This window comes from Sminthopsis crassicaudata, chromosome 2, assembly GCF_048593235.1.
Source record: "Sminthopsis crassicaudata isolate SCR6 chromosome 2, ASM4859323v1, whole genome shotgun sequence".
NCBI classification, from domain to species: Eukaryota; Metazoa; Chordata; class Mammalia; order Dasyuromorphia; family Dasyuridae; genus Sminthopsis; species Sminthopsis crassicaudata.
In genome coordinates this window covers 25,453,918-25,472,660 of record NC_133618.1, presented here as the reverse complement: position 1 = coordinate 25,472,660, position 18,743 = coordinate 25,453,918, and the positions used below count along the sequence as shown (strand labels likewise).

At 39.2% G+C, this 18,743-nt stretch overlaps 1 protein-coding gene across 2 annotated transcripts in view; it reads right to left on the bottom strand.

Moving 5' to 3' along the window:
- The window catches only part of RNF24 (ring finger protein 24), an 82,716-nt gene that overhangs the window by 17,739 nt on the left and 46,234 nt on the right, over nt 1–18,743 (bottom strand). The window contains exons 1-3 of one of the 2 annotated variants that reach the window (XM_074285482.1): nt 8,497–8,956; nt 7,549–7,698; nt 1,832–1,874 (exon numbers count right to left, since the gene is read on the bottom strand). In XM_074285482.1, coding sequence (XP_074141583.1) covers nt 1,832–1,874; nt 7,549–7,698; nt 8,497–8,504 — 201 coding nt within the window. In that variant the 5' untranslated portion in view covers nt 8,505–8,956. Of the gene's footprint in view, nt 1–1,831; nt 1,875–7,548; nt 7,699–8,496; nt 8,957–18,743 lie in introns of those variants that run through there. The other variant, XM_074285483.1, reaches the window with a different exon arrangement.

Sequence of the window (18,743 nt, the reverse complement as noted above, 5' to 3'; positions counted from 1 at the left end):
AAACATTATAATCCTATACTATACCATTCTCTGCCTTGGGAATGCATGCCATGTTCCAATATAATATTACTAATCTCACTCCCTTGAAGATAAGTTTACTTTCCCCTTTGGAGACAATTTTGCTTTCTGACCCACTGCAGGGTCCAGTTTCACTTTCTGAGTCTGCCCACATATGGCTGTTGTGTTGATGTTCCAACATTACCGGAGGAGGCAAACAGAAAGTAATAGTTCTATGAGTTATTTGCTACAGTTAAAGGGCAACCAATGCTAAATAATAGTTGAACTACTAACCGTCTCTCTTAATATTCTTTCACTTGCCTGCCTTTTCAACTGTTTGTTTATGAGACAAGAAAAGTTGTGAACTTAGAAGTGTTATTTTTGAAGAACTCTTAAGAATATTTGCTAGAATGGGAGACAATTGCTAACAGATAAATGCACCTTTTGGGGCTTACTTGGCTAAATTTGAAGATCACCATTCACACAGAAAATTGAGAACGATTGACTTTATTGGGATTTGGGGCTCATTTGGATAGAGAATCACTCAGAAGCCTCTGTCGAATGCTCTGCTAGATACTTCATTAGCAAAGGATGTACAAGCTGATAAAGCAATCTGACATCTGAGAAGGTATTAATTCCTACCACGAGATGCTACACTGAAATCAAAGTCGAAATGAAGATTTATTATTGCACAGATACTGGCAAAATCACCATTTTAGAGGCTAGGGTGTTTTCATTCTAGACCGAGAAGCTACTAGAGTGATTAGGATCAATGTAAACCACAGAGTCCACATTAAACAGCTTCAGCTATCATTTTTTATCCTTGTTTCCTTAATGGGATGCTGAACAGCTCTCTTTATGGTGGTATCTACACAGAGATTCAGAATATTTTGTGCTGTGTAAAAATCTAGCCAAGTGCTAGATTCAATTTACTCTAGGATGACAGAAACTTAAAGCAGTAAATATATAGCAGTTATATACTTCCTTGCAAAAAACTTCAAAAGAATTTAAAGGCAAACACTGATCCATATGCATGAGATTTGGGAGTGTTCATAAAATAGGAAGATTGGAAAGAAGCAGTTTACTCATTTAAGGATCATTAAATTGAGGGATAAATGAAATTGTAGTAGCCTTTTGTAAATCATTCAATGAAAATGTTTTCAGTTTAGATCTAAAATGTGCTATATAAATTTAATTTCACAATTTTTAGTGGGTAGTTTATTGATTTATTCATACTTTCTTCAACTTCTCCTGCTTTTAGTCGAAACTTTCTGCATTTAACTATTCTCATGCAGATATGCATCTGCTTGAAACACAATTTTTTTTTTTTTTTTTTTTTTTTTACTGTCAAATTCAGATTTATGGAACAATTACAAATGGCAACGGTAGAAAATTAAATGTGGGAACAAAAGATTCCATCCATCTATCCATCTATCTATCTATCTATCTATCTATCTATCTATCTATCTATCTAGATAATAAGGTTAAGTGACTTTTGCTTCAAGTCCCACAGGATTCTTTAACAGATGAGAAAGCTCACCCCAATTGGCCCAATAATTCTTTTTATTCCTAGCTGGTCAATTTCCTGTCAGGTCACTATGTTGGGCTGTCTGTTTTCTGTAGCCTTAAAGTTCTGAGTAAAAAGGCCTGGAAATGGTAACCAATAAAGATGATGCCCACAGGATGCCCACTCCATGTGCTCAGCACCGGGAGTTCTTTGCTCATGACTTCTCACAGGTTCAGTGCAGTCACGGGCAGCAGAAGCGTGTTGGCTCTTCTTTCTTAGGAAGAAGCCAAATGAAAGAAAAGATACAAACTACTTTTATTATCTCACCTGTTTGTAGGCGTAAAATTCTTTGTGGGCTTGATGTCTTAGCCTAAAAGAATGGAAAAAATAAGACGGTCTCAGATCACAAAATGCCAACCAAGCACTGTGCTCAAGGATGAGAAACAAACCTGTAAAAAGACAGTCCTTGCTCTCAAAAAATGCACCTCCCTCCAAATGGGGCAGCCGACAGAAACGAGGTTTCAGCTTCTGGGCGGATGAAAAGCTCAGGGGTCCTTTGGATGCCCGAGCTGGGGTCAGGCAGAGCCTGGGGGTCTGGAGGACCTTTGGACAGAACTTGGTGGTCCTATCTCACAGGATGGATTCCTGCTTCCCAGTCTGTCCAAGCAGTATGGGCAGCAGGTCTCTCCTCCAGAGTGCTGGGATGGGGTCTGGGCCAAAGGAAGGGCAAAGGAGAAGAACATGCTCATTGGGAGTTTTTCCTGTATGACCGGAAAAAAAAAAAAAAAAAAAAACTGGGACTGTTCCTTGGAAGAGATGTAACCTTCAGTGGCTCACTACTGATCACTGAGTAAAATTCAAATACCTTTGGCTGTCATTCAAAGCCTTTCATTACCTTTACACTTCATATTACTCTCACTCCAGCCAAAAGGGCCAGTTCTTTGCCCACTGAACATACCACATTCATTTTTTTGTACCTTAAACCACTCCATTGTTGCTTTCAAATTTGGCTAAAAATGTCTCCAAATAAGAGATTTGTTCCCTGATTGTTTTCATCCAAATAACTGCTCCTTTACAAGAATGAGTGCTCGAGAGACTACATTTTTTTTAAATTTTGCTCTAATGTGTTGTGAATATTCAAGTTGTTTTGTGATTATGTTTTTTTATACCAACCCAACTGCATAGGTACAATGCAGACTTTGCTGTGTCCCTCAGCAATTTTGTAAGATGCATCCCAGAATCCTGGAATTCCGGATATGGGGAATAGAGTCCCAAATACACAAATCTGACCATTAATTTACCAAGAGTGGGGGCAGAAGGGCCAGGTTCTCGGCTGAGAAATCCCTCGCCCAAAGGCTCGATTCTGCTACCCTACTATTTGCAGTTTACTTGTGGAAAGAACAGAAGGCCTGAGCTCTGCTCCTTATTAGTCATGTGACCCTTTGAACCTCATTTTCCTTAGACAGTGTAATATTGTGTCATTTACAAGCCTCACAGGACTGCCATGAGGAAAATTCTTCGTAAACCTCAATATTGCATAAATGTGAATCATCATTATTTTTATTAGTTTTGTGTCCTGAGGCAAATAACTTCCCCTATATGGCTCTCGGTTTCCTCATCTGCAAAATGAAGTAGTTGAACCAAATGGCTTCTAAGATTCCTTCTAGCTGTGACATCTAATGAATCTAGAAGTTCAGTATTGCAGGAGACTGGTGCACAAGGCAAAGACTTATTTTGTAATCCAAACAATCCCTCTTTAACGAGCCTGTTTGCTTTGCATCTTTGCGGACTGAATTTCCTTAAGGTAAAGCTATATCTGTACTGCTTCAGCACCTAGCACTGCCGTCATTTGAATTACATCATCCTCTCACCTCTGCAAGTATATTAGGAAATGCTTAGGTAGTTAGAGAATGAAAAAAAAGGGAAAATAAATTTCAAGTAGAGGTAAAGTTTTAGCTCACAAGAGGTGTTTTGTCTGAGGGGAATGGTGAACAAGTGAAAAACCCTCAAATCCTGAATTTAGCTTTTATATATATATATATATATATATATATATATATATATATATATATATATATATATATATATATATATATATATATATATATGTATATATATATATGTATATATGTATATATATATATGTATATATATATATATGTATATATATATATATATATTAGATATATTTGGTTTTAAATATAGTTTGTATTCCACGGTTAATGACAAGTCAAATAGATGTAATAAACTCCATGTGTAAGCTTTTAGTTAAAATTGAACCCTTTGCACAATGTGCTACTAATTTTTCTTTAAACAGAAAAAAAGGATAAGAATAATACTTCATTTTTATTTATTTTATTTTCATTTATTTATTTATTTTATTGAGGCTGGGGTTAAGTGACTTGCCCAGGGTCACACAGCTAGGAAGTGTTAAGTGTCTGAAACCAAATTTGAACTGGGGTCCTCCTGAATTCAAGGCTGATGTTCTATCCACTGTGCCACCTAGCTGCCCCCATAATACTTCATTTAAAAAAAAAATCTGCAGACCGCCAACGTTTATCTCAGGAATTAGTAATAAATTATAAAAATGAAAAAGAGGGAAAAATTTATGATAAGATTGAATTCTCCACTCCCTCCCTGGTATAATTATTAAACTGGTGGCAAGAACCATAATCAAAAAAAAAATCATGATCTCAATGAACCTTCTGAAGAAGGTACCTTTCTCCAGAGAGACCTGTATACACTTGACTTTTTAAAAAGTCATATCTTTTATATAAGACATTGAATGGATGAACTGTAGTCTTTACCAACGTTACACTTTTTCTAATTCAGATCTCTCAGGGTAAAATCTTGAAAATACACTGATCACAGGAGTCCTAGATCTGGATCTGGAACAGATCTCAGAAGCAAGCCAATCCAACCCATTTTACAGATGAAGATATTAGGCTCAAAGGGACATGAGTAGCAAGGGACCTTAGAAGTAAGGTCCATGATTTTGAACCGCTCAGCTTCTCCAAAACTCTCTCAAAGCTCAAGGTATTTATTTAAAAATAGTCAATGTTCATGTATTCAGTAATAGCAAGACTATTTCCCAAAGTTATATCCATTAACTAAGTGCCAAAAATTTTACAGAGATGAATAAAATTGCCAGTCTCAAGGTCAGAACACTGAAAATTAAACTGCTAGCTGAGCAGGACTTCATCACATAAATGCTATGGCAAGTTATAATTATTTCCAGAACATAACTCTTGATGTAATAACATTTAAAAAAATCTAACAATTCCCTTGAGCTTTTGGACATAATGTCTGATGTATGACCAAATAAGAAAGAACAAGAACTTGTTTTTAAGTTGAAGATTTCATATATTTTTGTTTACTGCCCATAAATAGAAAGACAGTTTTTCAAATAATGAAAAAACGAACATAAAACTACAAAATTTCCTTGAACACTCATATATTCTTTAATAGAATTTTCTGTATTTCATCAAACTATGAGATATTACATCTTAGCTCTCCAGATCAACAAGTTACTTGATTCTTCTAAATTTAGAATCTAAAAGTCTATAAAAAGGAACAAACAAAAACTTCCAGTTTCTACATAACTAAAAAATTCAAAATATCAACTGACCTTAATATGTAATATGTTAAGTTTATATAATAAACAATTATCCATGGGCACAATCAAATTTTTTTCCTTTGCTTATGTTTTCACAGTAAATGAAATAAGATTATTTGCTTCTCTTTTTTCTTTGTTGTGTCTTTTAAAAAATATCCAATGAAATACAGAAGAGATTGACAGCTGTCATTAGGATATTTCCACTCTTGACAAGATTAAGGACTTATTGGGTTTTTAAAAATATTAAACAGCTTATAATAGGCCCTTATACATTTTGGAATGACATTGAATACTTTATTCTCCTAAGCTTTACTTAATTGTTTTCTTTACCTTATGCTTCATATGAAATTTATTCTGTCATCTTTATTGATAATTTTGGTTTTAAACACTGAATTGGCAAATTGCCTACAATCTATGTAGTGCCATTTATAACAAATATTGCTTCTGATAACAGTGGTCCTGGAAGTAGTTCTATTTAAATGGTCACAAAATCATAGAATTTCTGAAGTGGAAGGGAACTGGGAGGCTGTCTGGTGCAAACCAGACCTGAAGAAAGGCCCTCCACTAGAACGGATCCAAAAGCATCATTTAATCTTTCTCTGAAGGAGCCCATGGAAGCCCACACCTTTTCTGCTCTTGTCTAATTGTCAGCAAATCTGCCTACATTGGCCTTTGGGAGCCTCTGGCTCCCAAACATGACAGATCCTTCCTCCATATAACAGCTCTTTGAGTTCTTGAAGACAGCTGTCATGGCAGCCCTGTTGTCTTTCTTTCTCTTTCTTAAGATACATCTCCCTAGTTACTGTCATGTAGGACTCAAAGCCCTTCACCATCTGGCACCGTTTTCAGAAATGGGTTTAAATATAACATCAGTTTGGACCTAGTGACTTTGGGACGTCTGTGGACCGCCCTGGTGAGATGGGGGACTGGAGCTTTGGAGAGAAAGAAGGTGGGAAGATTTGGGGGGATCTGCATAGAGATTAAGGTCAACTATTAAGTCGACCCCTTGGGAGCTAAGGAGATAACTGAGAGTAGAGGGATAGGGAGGATAAAGATGATGATCCAGCACAGGTGGCTGAGAAAGACTAGTCCGGAGAAGGGTAGAGACATGGAGATCCAGGAAGGAGAGAATGGTAAGAAGAAGGGGATGGTCACAGTGCTAAATACTGAAGATGGCAAGAAGCCCGAGGACTGGGAAGAAATCATTGGGTTTAGCAAAAAAGGGATCACTGGTAACCCTGGAAGGAAGGAAGCTTGGCTGCCTATGGCTAAGAAGTAAATGGGGCTGAGAAAGGTTTTTTTCCCTAGGAGGCTGGCTGCACAAGGGGAAAGTTATAAGGCAAACGTCCTCTGCCTCCTCAACAGCCATCATATGATCTCAGGCCCTCATTACCTGCTGATGAATTGGTACAAGAGACTCCTCTCTGGTCTTTTGCCTCCAGTCTTCCCCTGCTCCAATTTCATCCTCCTAAATGGCCAGACCATTTTCCTACCAGGCTGACCATGTAATCCTCCTCTCCCCCCCCCCCCCCCCCCCGACATGCGGTTCAGTTTTTCCAGTCATGTCCCACTCCTATGACTGTGTGATCATCAGGGGTTTCATTAGGGTAGAGACACTGGAGCGGGTCGCCATTTCCTTCTCCAGTTCATTTTACAGATGAGGAAACTGAGGCAGACAGGGCAAGGTGACTTACTCAGGGCTACCCGGCTATGAGTGTCTGAAGCCAGATTCCTGACCCCAGGTCTGGCTCTCTGGGCCCCATGGCGCCCCCAGCTGTTTCTTGGACCCTCTTGTCTGCTCTGTCAACTGTTTCCTTCCTAATTCTTCCATTTCCTCAGACCTCATTCCATGAACTTCAGGAGCCTCCTCTTCTCCTGAGCCGGTCTCTCCCTTTCCCTTGCTTTCAGGACTCTCAGTCTGTCCTCTCCCTTCCCTGGGTTCCTTCGGCATGTCCCCAATAACACTGGGGGCTCCGCTCTGGGCTGCCTGTGTTCCCTCATCTCGTCAGCAATCAGGCCTTGCCAAGGCCCAACCTTGGGTTACTCCACCCTTGGCTGCCTTTGTTCCTATTTGCTTGCTGGTGAATTAGTCTGGGGAGGATCCAGACACTGTGTTGATTGGGTTCATAGCAGATTATGTTTGAGTGTGTCCCTCCAGAACAAGGGGCTACAGCCTGGAAAAAATCTCTAGATCTTTTTCAAACCGCTTCCTGACCAAGTCTCTCCCATCTCATTCTTAGGAAGTTGATGTTTCTAACCCGAGTGAAAGACTTCATGGTCACCCCCATAACCCTTCATTTGATTGTTTTCAGGACATTGGTGGCCAAATATCAATTCTAAAAGTATATTATTCCTATTTACAAAAATGTTTCATTTAAAGAATGAATAGGCTGAAATATCACAGAAAGGAAGTACAAAATTAATTTACCTGATTAAGTAGCAACAGAAGAGTAAACTAAGTATGAAGACAAAAATCGCAGTGCCAAAAACCACAATGTATATGTTGAGAGGCAGATTCTGGAACCCGATGTTAGGCATTCTGAAAGTATAATGCTGGAAATCAGAGCTCATGGATATGCTGTAGGCAAAAGAAAAATAGGGAGGGGGGGACAACAGCATGTTAAGGAGAGGACAAAAATCAGGGAGCATTAACTTTGTAAGGAAAATTAAAGAAGGGAGGTAGGCAGAGGACTGTTTGTGAGTATACTCATTTTTAGGCACCTCCGTACTTAGAGATGAACAACTCTGCACTATTTTTGTCCTCAAGCCCCTGGCCTCCTTATCTTGTCACCAGCCAAGCCTTAACCCTAGACCATTTGCTGCTTGTGCTTCTACTCATTCGCCACTGAACCGAGCTGGAAACCACGCTAATGGAACCCACTACAAATCTGCTATCTTTTAGGGGCAAACCTTTCACACATCCCAATTTGATTCATTATCCCACTCACCACTGGAGCTCTTCCAAACCTCTTCATTCCTCCTCAAAATTCTTATCACCTCCCTTTCCCCATCCTCTCAGAAGGGGAACTTGTCTTATATTTTACTAAAAAAGAATCGATACCATCTCTCCTCTCCCCTTGGTCCGCATCTCTTCCTTCCACTCTTAACCCAAAGAGATGGTTCTTTCTCTCCTTGCCATGATTATGTGTACGGCGACACTATTCCATCCAACTTCTCCTGGAGAGCGCCCCTCCCCTTCTCCTTACAGATCTCCAGTTTCCCCCCAACTACCGGCTGCTTCCTTGCCTGGTCTCCTCAAGCTCCCTGCCCACTAATGAGACCCCCATTTCCCCATCCCTTTCTGGCTGATTCTGAGGAGGCGATCTCTAACAGGTGCCTCCTGTTCCTGGCTCTGCTAAACCTTCTACAATTTGACCTCATCATTCAGCTCCAAAGTGATCCCTCCTCCGGAATCCCACGGCCTTTTCTCGTCTTCACACTTTGGGCCCTTTCTGCAGCCTTGGACCTTGTCAGTTCTCGATCCTGATTTCTCTCTTGTTTTCAGTGGGTAAGCTATGTCCTGGTTCTCCTCCTGTCATGTCACTCCTCCTCAGTGTCTTTTGCAAGAGCCTTGAAGGCCTGCCCTGGACCCCTCTAATCCTCTCTTTTGCTCGATGACCTCATCAACTCTCATGATTTCTCAATTCTCATTCCATGCTTTTAAAAAATCTAATAATTCCCTTGAGCTTTTGGACATAATGTCTGATGTACCACCAAATAAGAAAGAACAAGAACTTGTTTCTAGGTTAAAGATTTCATATATTTTTGTTTACTGCCCATAAATAGAAAGACAGTTTTTCAAATCATGAAAAAACATGAAAGATGATTCTTACATCTTTTTAGTCTAGCTCTCACTGATCCCATGGCCTAGCAGACATTTCGAAGGGAAATGTCCTAAACCGCTTAAACTCAGAATGTCCAGCAATGAACTCATGACTTTACCAGCCAACCTTCCCCTCTTGTTTAACTCTCTTATCATTGCCAAGGGCACCAGGAGCCTCCCAGTCTCCCTGGCTCACAATCTCCCCCCACCCTTATATATCCATGGGTTGCTGAGTGCTCCTCTTGCTGCCAGAAATGACTCTTCATTTCTACTCTCCCATCACTTTGTACTAGAATGTCAAGAACTGCAGGTATCAGGGGATTCTCCTCTTCAAAGATCAACTCCAGTCATCCCCCTTTTAAGACTGGGAAGCAAACTGAAAGAAAATTTGAGCAAAATGATGGCCCAAACACTTTAAAATTTTTCCCAGTCTTAGCTCAGTTGGGACAGATTTCTCCTCACAAAGCATTTTCCCCTTTATTTTAGCTTCCTGTCCTCAGATCTGCACGGGAAGGCAGGGAGAGAGAGAGCTAATAAGCAATTTTAACAGATCCTTATCATACATATGGCCAACAATTACGGCTACATAAAATTGCACTGCACATTCTCCACTTTCATGACTGTTTTAGTAATCTCATAGTCCTCTGAAGCAACCATTACTAAGCTTTAAACTACTCCTTCTGCTTAATGGGAAAATAATTTCCTCCCTTAAACAGATGGTGCTTAATAAATTTTTTTTTTTTATCTTTTTCAAAAGCATCAGGCTTGAGTCAGCTGTGAGCTGGTTAGTAGTCAAGGGGGAACAAAGAAAGGTGTGGAAGGTCCCGTGGCTCACATGGGAAGAAGCTGGGCTGGGAGTCAGGGAGGCCAGCTGTCACAGCCTCCTTCCCAGACCCAGATGAGGTTTGGAATTCTCCCACCTCTGTCCCTTCACGAGTCTGACCTCTGGGACAGCCTTGCCCTACTTTATCCTGAAGGCTGAGAGACTTTTCCTTTTGTCCTTGTCTCTTCAGAGCTTGGTACAATGCCCGATACATTGTGGCTGTTCAGGCCTGTCCAGCTCTCCATGACCCCATTTGTTTTGTTTGTTGGGCCAGACTTTGGAGTATTTGCCATTTTCTTTCTTAGCTCATTTTATAGCCAAGGATCTGAGGCAAACAGGGGTGAGTGACTTGCCCAGGGACACACAGCTCCTAAGTGTCTGAGCTGGATTTGAGCCCCCTGCCCCCCCCAGCTATCCCATAGTACACAGTAGGTGCTGGACTCAAGCTGGCTGGCTGATTAAATCCAGGGAAGCTTGGGAAAAGATAAGAATTAATACAGAACAAAAGAAACGAAACTAAGTCAATCCAAACCAATTAACACTTATGAAGCACTTTCTGTGTGCTAGGCCCTTGTCAAGCACCACAAGTTGGCGCACAAAGGACTCTGCCCATCCTGAGAAGGAAGGATAACATACACATGGGCTTGGGTGGAGGAAGGTGTGTACTAGGCAAACCTTGGAGACAAGGGAACAGTCTGGAAGGGCACAAAGGCCCGGCTGGCTTCCTTAAAATGAAAGTTCTGACATTTCCTTCCAGTGAGCCAAAAAAACAAGACGCCACAATAATGCAAAGAGTAAAACGACTTGAAAGACATCAGACTCTGATCAAAGCTGTGACTAAAACCGACTCTTGGCTGAGCAGTGGTGGACTATGGGAGCAGAATAAGGCATATATTGTCAATTATGGTCAATCTGGTACTTTTTTTTTGTTGTTGTTGAAGGAGTTCCTTGGAGAAAGAAGGCACTTGCAAATTACAGCCATATAACAACAACAAAACACTTCTTTTCAAAAGAAGCAGTATACAAAGAATAATATAGTTTTTAGACCATCTAGAAATAGTAACTCAACTTTAAGTACATTAAATATGACTTTCAAATCTCCAAGAAAGTCTCCCCTCCCTTACTCTGAGACACTTATCCAATCAACCCTAGATATCCAAGACCCAAATACAGCATTGAAAGGGCCTGCAGACCTGACCCTCAATCTCCACAGCTAGGGCTCTATGCTCCAAGGTCCCCAGCTCCAGCCTCCAACTCTCACTTTCAAGCCCTAGCCTAGGACAAAAATGTAGTGATCAGATAATGTAGAGTGAAAAAGAACAACATGTACGAGGACTATGACAATACAAGTCGGTACTAATGGGAAAACATTCTGGACAAATGTGTCACTACTATACCATTTGGGTTAAGGGCCTGGCGTGTGAGGTGGATCCCTGGTGGTAGATTTATGGGAAGACATGAAGAATCTTACTGTATTAAGAAGGCATTGGTGGGTTTTGATCCTCCCTGTTGAAAGGCTCAGCGGAATAGGAAAAGTATATAAAGATCATTATGATTTCAAGATATATATATATATATATATATATATATATATATATATATATATATATATATATATATACACATAGAGAGAGAGAGAGAGAGACAGAGAGAGACAGAGACAGAAACAGAGACAGAGACAGAGAGAGAGAGAAAAGACAGAGAGAGACAGAGAGACAGAGAGACAGAGAGAGAGAGAGAGAGAGAGAGAGAGAGAGAGAGAGAGAGAGAGAGAGAGAGCGCCCGCACTGTTAGGAGGCCAAGCAACTGTGAACAATGTGTTCACAGTATCTTTGCTACCAGCTTATTCATACAGCTCATCCATGCAAGATGCATAATCTAATTCAATTTGTCTCTATTTTAATATTTGTTATGTATAATAGGCTATTTCTTTAGCATTCTGTCAACCAGAATGTTTACCTGGTATTTAGAAGGTAAATGATAATTCACATTCATATGATAATGCTGCACCTTACTTGATGGTTATCAAGGCAATTAAATTATCATTACTGTGACTCTAATTTAGGTCTGTGATTTTCACTGTGCTCTGATTGTTTAAAATTGGTCATTCATGTAACGTTTTATTTGATATCTGACAGCTGTATAAAACCAAATATCTGCTTTATCAAAGCACCGGATTCTACAACCTCCAGCTGTAAGTGACTGGGCTTTTTGCTCGTCGATGGCTCACCTTTGTATCTTGCTCCATGAGTAGAGCTAGTAGAAGAGAAGGCTCACTAGAGAAGGGCTGAACTGCACAAGGTAGGCTGGCAGACTAGTACATCAGAAGAATGGTATACATGGAGTTCATCTACATTTAATTTTTTGAATGTTATTGGCACATTTTGTTTCGACACAAAGTGCATTTTCCTACAAAATAACTCTTCTACAAAGTTTATTGTTGTTGTTGAGTCATTTCAGTCATGGCCCCATCTGGGGTTTTCTTGGCAAAGACACTGGGGAGGTTGGCCATTTCCTTTTCCAGCTCATTTTACAGAAGAGGAAACTGAGGCAAACTGAATGAGGGTGACTTCGTCAAGATCATACAGTCAGGAAGTGTCAGAGGTCGGATTTAAAGTCAGGTCCTCCTGACTCCAGAGCAGGTGCTCTGTCCCCTACACCACCTACCTGCCTTCTTCTGAATGTACAAAGTACCTTCTCTAAGTCTGTCAATAAGCAGAATAGCAGAAAAGAAGGAGGGGATGCATTTCACATCTGGGGGACAGTCAATCAAGGCATCAAGACAAAACATGTAATGTGAATACTACTCATTCTTTGTTCCTCATCAATGACCATTTTCTTATTTTCTAGTCACCCATTAGTTTACGACACACTTATGCATCCACTGTCATTGATAATATGCTGTAGCTCCCTTGACAGTGTCTCTACATTGAATTCTGGGTTATCCTCATTTTGATTTACAATTACCCCAAAGCAATCTAGCCCACTGTCTTTCTCCTATTCAGCTCTGGTCCCAGCTTGTTGCCTGTTTATAGTATGTGTCCAAGAAAAGTAAAGTTTTACATCTGCTCAATGAGGTGACCATTCAGCTGAATATCACAGTATGAAAAGAGACATTCTTTGTCTGGTTGGTTGTTTGTTTTTTCTTGCATGGATCATTAGGCCAAACTCTGCAGCCATTATGCATCTCAGAAAGCTCTGTAGAATTGTGAGGCTTAATACAATTAGCTAAGTATCATTTATAAACACAAACCCAAGAATCTTTCTCCCTTTTGGATTCGTATCAGTGGCATGCAGCTGCAGTGAATATGTTGTATCCCTTATTATGGAGTATCCCTCCATATTAAAAAAAATCTGAGGGTTGAGCAAAGTTATTTATTCCACTTTTGTCTTGTTATGTTACATCAAGGAATCTGGCGTGAACTACGGAGTGAAATACTTTTAAAAGAGTCAAATCCTGTGAGATCTTATATTTCCTATATCTTTCAATCAATTATATAATTAAAGGCATGGTTTGTAAATAAAAATTGTGGAAGCTTGACTTCTGGAACTTCTCATATTTTCATCAAGAATATTTCTGATACATGTGCAGATCCTCCTCAAAGATTTTTTGAAGAGGTGAAAAAGTGGGCATATGCCAGCATGTTCTGTCAGCCTTGAGAAGGCTTCTTAGTTTAAAAAGAGGGGTATTTGTTGGAGGGGGGAAACAATGGAGGAGAAGGAAGCTACTGATAATGATCCATAAAGAAAATAATGATAAAGGATATACTAGAGGAATACAGATATGCAAGGCAACTGGTGGAACTAGTGAGAAAAATAAATTTCAAACTTAAAAAAAAAAAAAGATGGAGAACCATAGTTTCACCTTTTTCTGTTCACTGTATATATAGAATTATTCATATTTACTAATGTTTATCTATATATATGAATATATATAAGAGCATACACACACACACACCTACACATAGATATAAGAAAGTTGACGCTTGGGTCAGTAATTTTTGGTGCCTTTGAAGTATTTTTGCCCAGCATTTTTCTCTTGGTCTGGATCTGGGGTTTCGTTGGTGTGACAAGACTCCCTCTACACATATAACTCCCCAACTTTTCTGCAGCTTGTATTAGAGACTAGCTTGGGGCATAGGGGTTAACTAATCTGCAGATCACACAGTCAGCATGGTCTGAGGTCACTAATACACACAGTCCGGGCTGTCCAGCTGCCAGGCCAGGCCTCGATCCAACCATTCCACATCATTTTTTTAAAAAATAAATTCCTTGGTAGCTTTTCCTCTGGGACATGTTGAAAACCAGCCACAGAGGCTGTCCAAACCATGTGTATCTCCTCTGGCCTTGGCCGCCTCTGTGTGGGCTTGTATTGATCCAAATGCTATATTGGTTCTCATTTTTCTTTAGTGTCATTTCTATGTCCTTGGGCAATACAGGGGCATCTGATAAATCTGTATACTACTAAGTACATAAAGATTATGAGCTGGCCAGTTTGGGAACTGTTTTGCTTAACTATAAATTTTTGTAATAGGTTTTGTTCTTCTTGCTTACTTAATGGAGGAGGGAGGGAGGGAGAAATGAGAAAAAAAGAATGCAGATTTGAAAATATAATAAATCCTACTAGGATTAAGGCAGAGTAAACAAGGCAGAAAGACTAAGCTAAGTAGCTAAGCTGAAAAGACTAGAGAGATCACTTATGGTACATTCTGCATCAACATATAGGAAACAAGACCTTTTCCAAGGTGGTAAATATGACCTTGCCACAACCACAAAGTTAGCTTTGGTGGAGCCTGAGCTAAAATTCCTTTTGTCTAGGTCTGGGGTCTGTCATCCCAGCTGTGTCCTAAATTTTGAGGAAAGAATATAAAATACTTTAATTATGCTTTTCCCACGTATTAAAATCTCATCAAGCAACTCGATCAAAAAATATTTAAATGGACCAAATGCCCTATAAAGAGAAAGAAGGGGAAATGGTCTGTATCCTGAGAGTACCTAAATTCAAATAGGGGATTCAATATATAAATCAGAATATGCAAGAGAATCAGAGTAGATGGGTGATAACTTCAGAGGCAATAGCACCTTTTAATTTTAGTGTTTGGATATGCTGGAAGCCCATTGAGATGGAATGCATTAAAATAAGAAAAATTCTATATTCAAATATAGCTTTGTTTCTATTTTAAATGGCCTGAAATGTAACTTGGCTATTGAGAGCTCGTGAAATAAGAATTACAAAATGAATTTAAAAAAAAAAGTCCTTCTATCCCTTTTATATATTGTAAGAGGAAAAGGTCCTTTGTAGGAAATACCAAGATCCAGGGACTTTGCTTAACTTATCCTATTTAATCATACAAGTACATTTTCAGTACACATTGGGGAAAGAACTGCTTAATAATCGGGTGGCAAAGGTGAATAAAAGCATTAATCTTTTTTCCCAAGTTTATTAAACTATAACTCTTCTCTAAACTACGAGAGGATACCATGATGAAAATTACGTAATAAAATTAATTTATTACTGAATCAGGATTAAGAGACTTTCTGCAAAAGATCTAATATCTGCTTGGAGTCTGGCCGATGAATCATACATACCAGACCAATTTATCTTCAAGGAAAATTTCTCTTTAAGTGAAATTGAGCCTAGTTCCAGTCATATCTTTTCCTAAAAATGAGTAATTCCTACAAAAAAGTTCAGGTTTTTGTTTTAAATTGTAATCCTTGAAACAAGGATGTGGGACAAATTTATTTATTTAAAATCTGCAAATAATTAAATGCTTTTATAAAGCTCCAACAAAGCAGAACTTTGGCTTGCCAGCAAGGTATGGCCCAAACTTTTTTTTTTTTTTTTTTTTTTTTTTTAAGGGTCTTATGCTTTGACTTGACTCAAGAGATGGACTTTATCCAAATAAGAAGAGCTAGAAATTTCAAAGAAGCAATTTTTCTATGAGAAATATCCTGAAGATTAAAGTTACTTTGAGAAACCAGAGGGAGTAACTCTTTTGTTATGAGATAAACAGTAACTATGGTGTTATAAAGAATATCATTGATAATATCTTATAAATCCAAACTTAAATACTATATATTTATGTGATTGGGCAAAAAATAAATTAACTCACAATTTATTTGCATATTCCAGTTTTGGGAGGTGATCTTGGTAACTGCTGGCCACTTGGATATGTTTCTATGACAAAATATCTACTAATGGTTGTTATTGCTGTTGTTTCATTCATATCTGATTCTTTGGGAACTCATTTGGGGTTTTCCTGGCAAGGATACAGGCGTGGGTTTGCCATCTCCCTCTTCTGCTCATTTTTCAGATGAGGAAACTGAGACAGAGTTAAGTGACTTGGGTCACTTAACTTGGGTCATTGTGACCTTGGGTCACAGTTACTAGGTGCCTGAAGCAGAATTTGAACTCTGATCTTTCTGACTCTAGAACTCAATCTTACTAACTTTTCTAGCTATTTCAGACTGTGTGAAATATATTCTTATTAAAGATGGGGCTCTGTTAGACCAAATGCTGTCGTAACAAAAATGTCCATATAATCAGAAAATTTTTGAGCCTAAGCAGACAATGCCCTTCTTTCCCAGAGATAAGGGCCTGGGCCACTTTCTTCAAGTTTGTTCCAGTAAGAGTTGATTTATAATCAGGAGAAGGGAGGGGAATGTTCCAGGCTTTTTCACAAATGTCCTTTTCAAATTTTTATCTTGGAGCCTCCCAGCAGCCCTGGGAAGCATGTTAGGAAACTGAGGCCCACCGTGAGTGTCTGAGGCCCTTTCGGGCTGCCTTACAGTAGCACCCACCCACAAGGGGTAGACCCAAGGCTGACACTTAAGGTTAGCATAATTAACCAGACAGAGGAGAGAAGCCACATGGTGCTGAGAGAGACAGAGCAGACAAAGGCTTCCAGTTCAGGCTCCTCAGGTCCATCCCTACCTCCCTGACTGGTCTTCCTCCTTTCTCCCTTCCTTTTCAAACCCTACCTTTCCTTCTCACTTCCCTAGACTCCCACAGCCTTGCCCTTGGCCTGAGTTTGACTCTTAGTCTGGATTCAGCCTCCAGATTTTCTGGGCCCAGGCCCCCCTGCTCACAGTATCACTTTGCTCAGGATTTCCCTGTCCCAGGGCCTCAGAAGTCTCCCCAGGGGGACAGGCCAGTGTCTGAACTCCCTGTTCCAGCCTTCACAGTCTCCAGTCTTGTCTCTTGTCACTGATTCCATTCATTCTCTTTATCCTCCCTCCCGGAAGTTTCTTTCCTCATGATGTTCTTCATACTTCAAATGCCTTTTCTAATCTTCTAAGTCCTCCAGTTTTTTTCTCTTTTAAGGTCTTGCTCATATCCCCTTTTTCTTGAAATCATTTCCAATTTTTGGTAGCCTTTGACAATTTCTGAACCCTTACTGCCGGTTAATAAACATTTATTAAACATCTCCTATTCATCAGGCACTGTCCTGCCCTCAAGGAGCTTATAGTCTTTTTTTTTTTTTTTCCCTGAGGCTGGGGTTAAGTGACTTGGGTCACACAGCTAAGTGTCTGAGACCAGATTTGAACTGGGGTCCTCCTGAATTCAGGGCTGGTGCTCTATCCACTGCTCCACCTAGCTGCTCCTAGGAGCTTATAGTCTAATGACATGTGAATAATGACCTAAATGCAAATAATGATCTATAAATATATACAGAACAAACTGGAAACAAACAGAAAGCATGAGAATTAAAGGGATTTGGGAAACACTTCTTATAGAAGGTGGGATTTTAGCTGGGACTTAAAGGAAAAGGTCGACATGAGGGAGGAGACATTCCAATCCTGGGGGACCACCAGAGTCACAGGATCCTAGAAAGGTTCTGGACACCAGGTTGGGAATTTTATATTTTCTTCCCAAAGTGATCCTGAGCTGCTAGAATTTGGTGACTAGAGGGTGATGGGACTGAAGTTGCACTTGGGTGAGTTAGAGGAGGACAGGCCCCTGAGGATTGATGGTGGACAATGACACTATCCAGCTCTCAACAAAGTGGTGATCATTTAAGATGTGGGGGGGATGAGATGCATATCTTTGGACATGGGACGATGGGAAAATTTATCTTTCTTGAACACACATTTGTTATAAGAAATTTCTTTCTTTTTTATAATATAATTGAGGTGGCAACAGGAGAAAATAAGTGTCTGCTAACTGAAAATAAAAGCATTATTAATTCATAGTTTTTTTTTTTTTTTTTTTTTTGCCAATTTGTATTTTCTTTTCTTTTTCATGTATTTTCTTAATCTATGAACTTTAATAAGACAACTATTACCATATGTATGGTGTGTTTGTCCATAAAATTGTGTGATATTAAAAACAGGTCCTTATATTAGAAAACACAGGAATTACATATTTGAATAAAAAAAATACCTATACTGGCTTGAACACCAAAGTCCACTCAACAAGCATTTAGGCAAGAAGTCCATCTTGCTCAATATACTGTCCTTAACAGTGACACCAAGGGAAGGCTATGGGCAGTTCTTTATTGTATCAATCTTGAAAAAATTAGCAATCTTTCAAAATGTCCTCCTTTCCTTTAATACTTTCCTGTGAATTTATTGTTAACAAATTAATTTTCATCTTTTGAAATGATTTATAATTTCAGTTTCTTTTTCTTGATCTAATTCTAGCATATTCATGATTTGACAGATTTTATCTTTCCAAGTTGAAGAATCCTAGTTTTTGTAGCCAGTGCTTATATGACAGCTTCTCCATCCCTTTGTTAATTTTAGGTGATCTTTTTTGAGTCTTTGTCTGACTCTATCATGTCTTTCTGGAGGGAAAATAGACAGAGAGGGTAACAGAAAGAGATTGTAGCTTGTTCTGTGCTCTAAATGGGCAGTGCTTTGCAATTTAAAAATTATAGTCAATGAACCTCTATTCCTGGTTAAACCATTTTTCTTTCAATATAATCAGTTTAAAAGCATTGTTTTATAAACTGATTCTAGCAAAAAGCCAATTTAT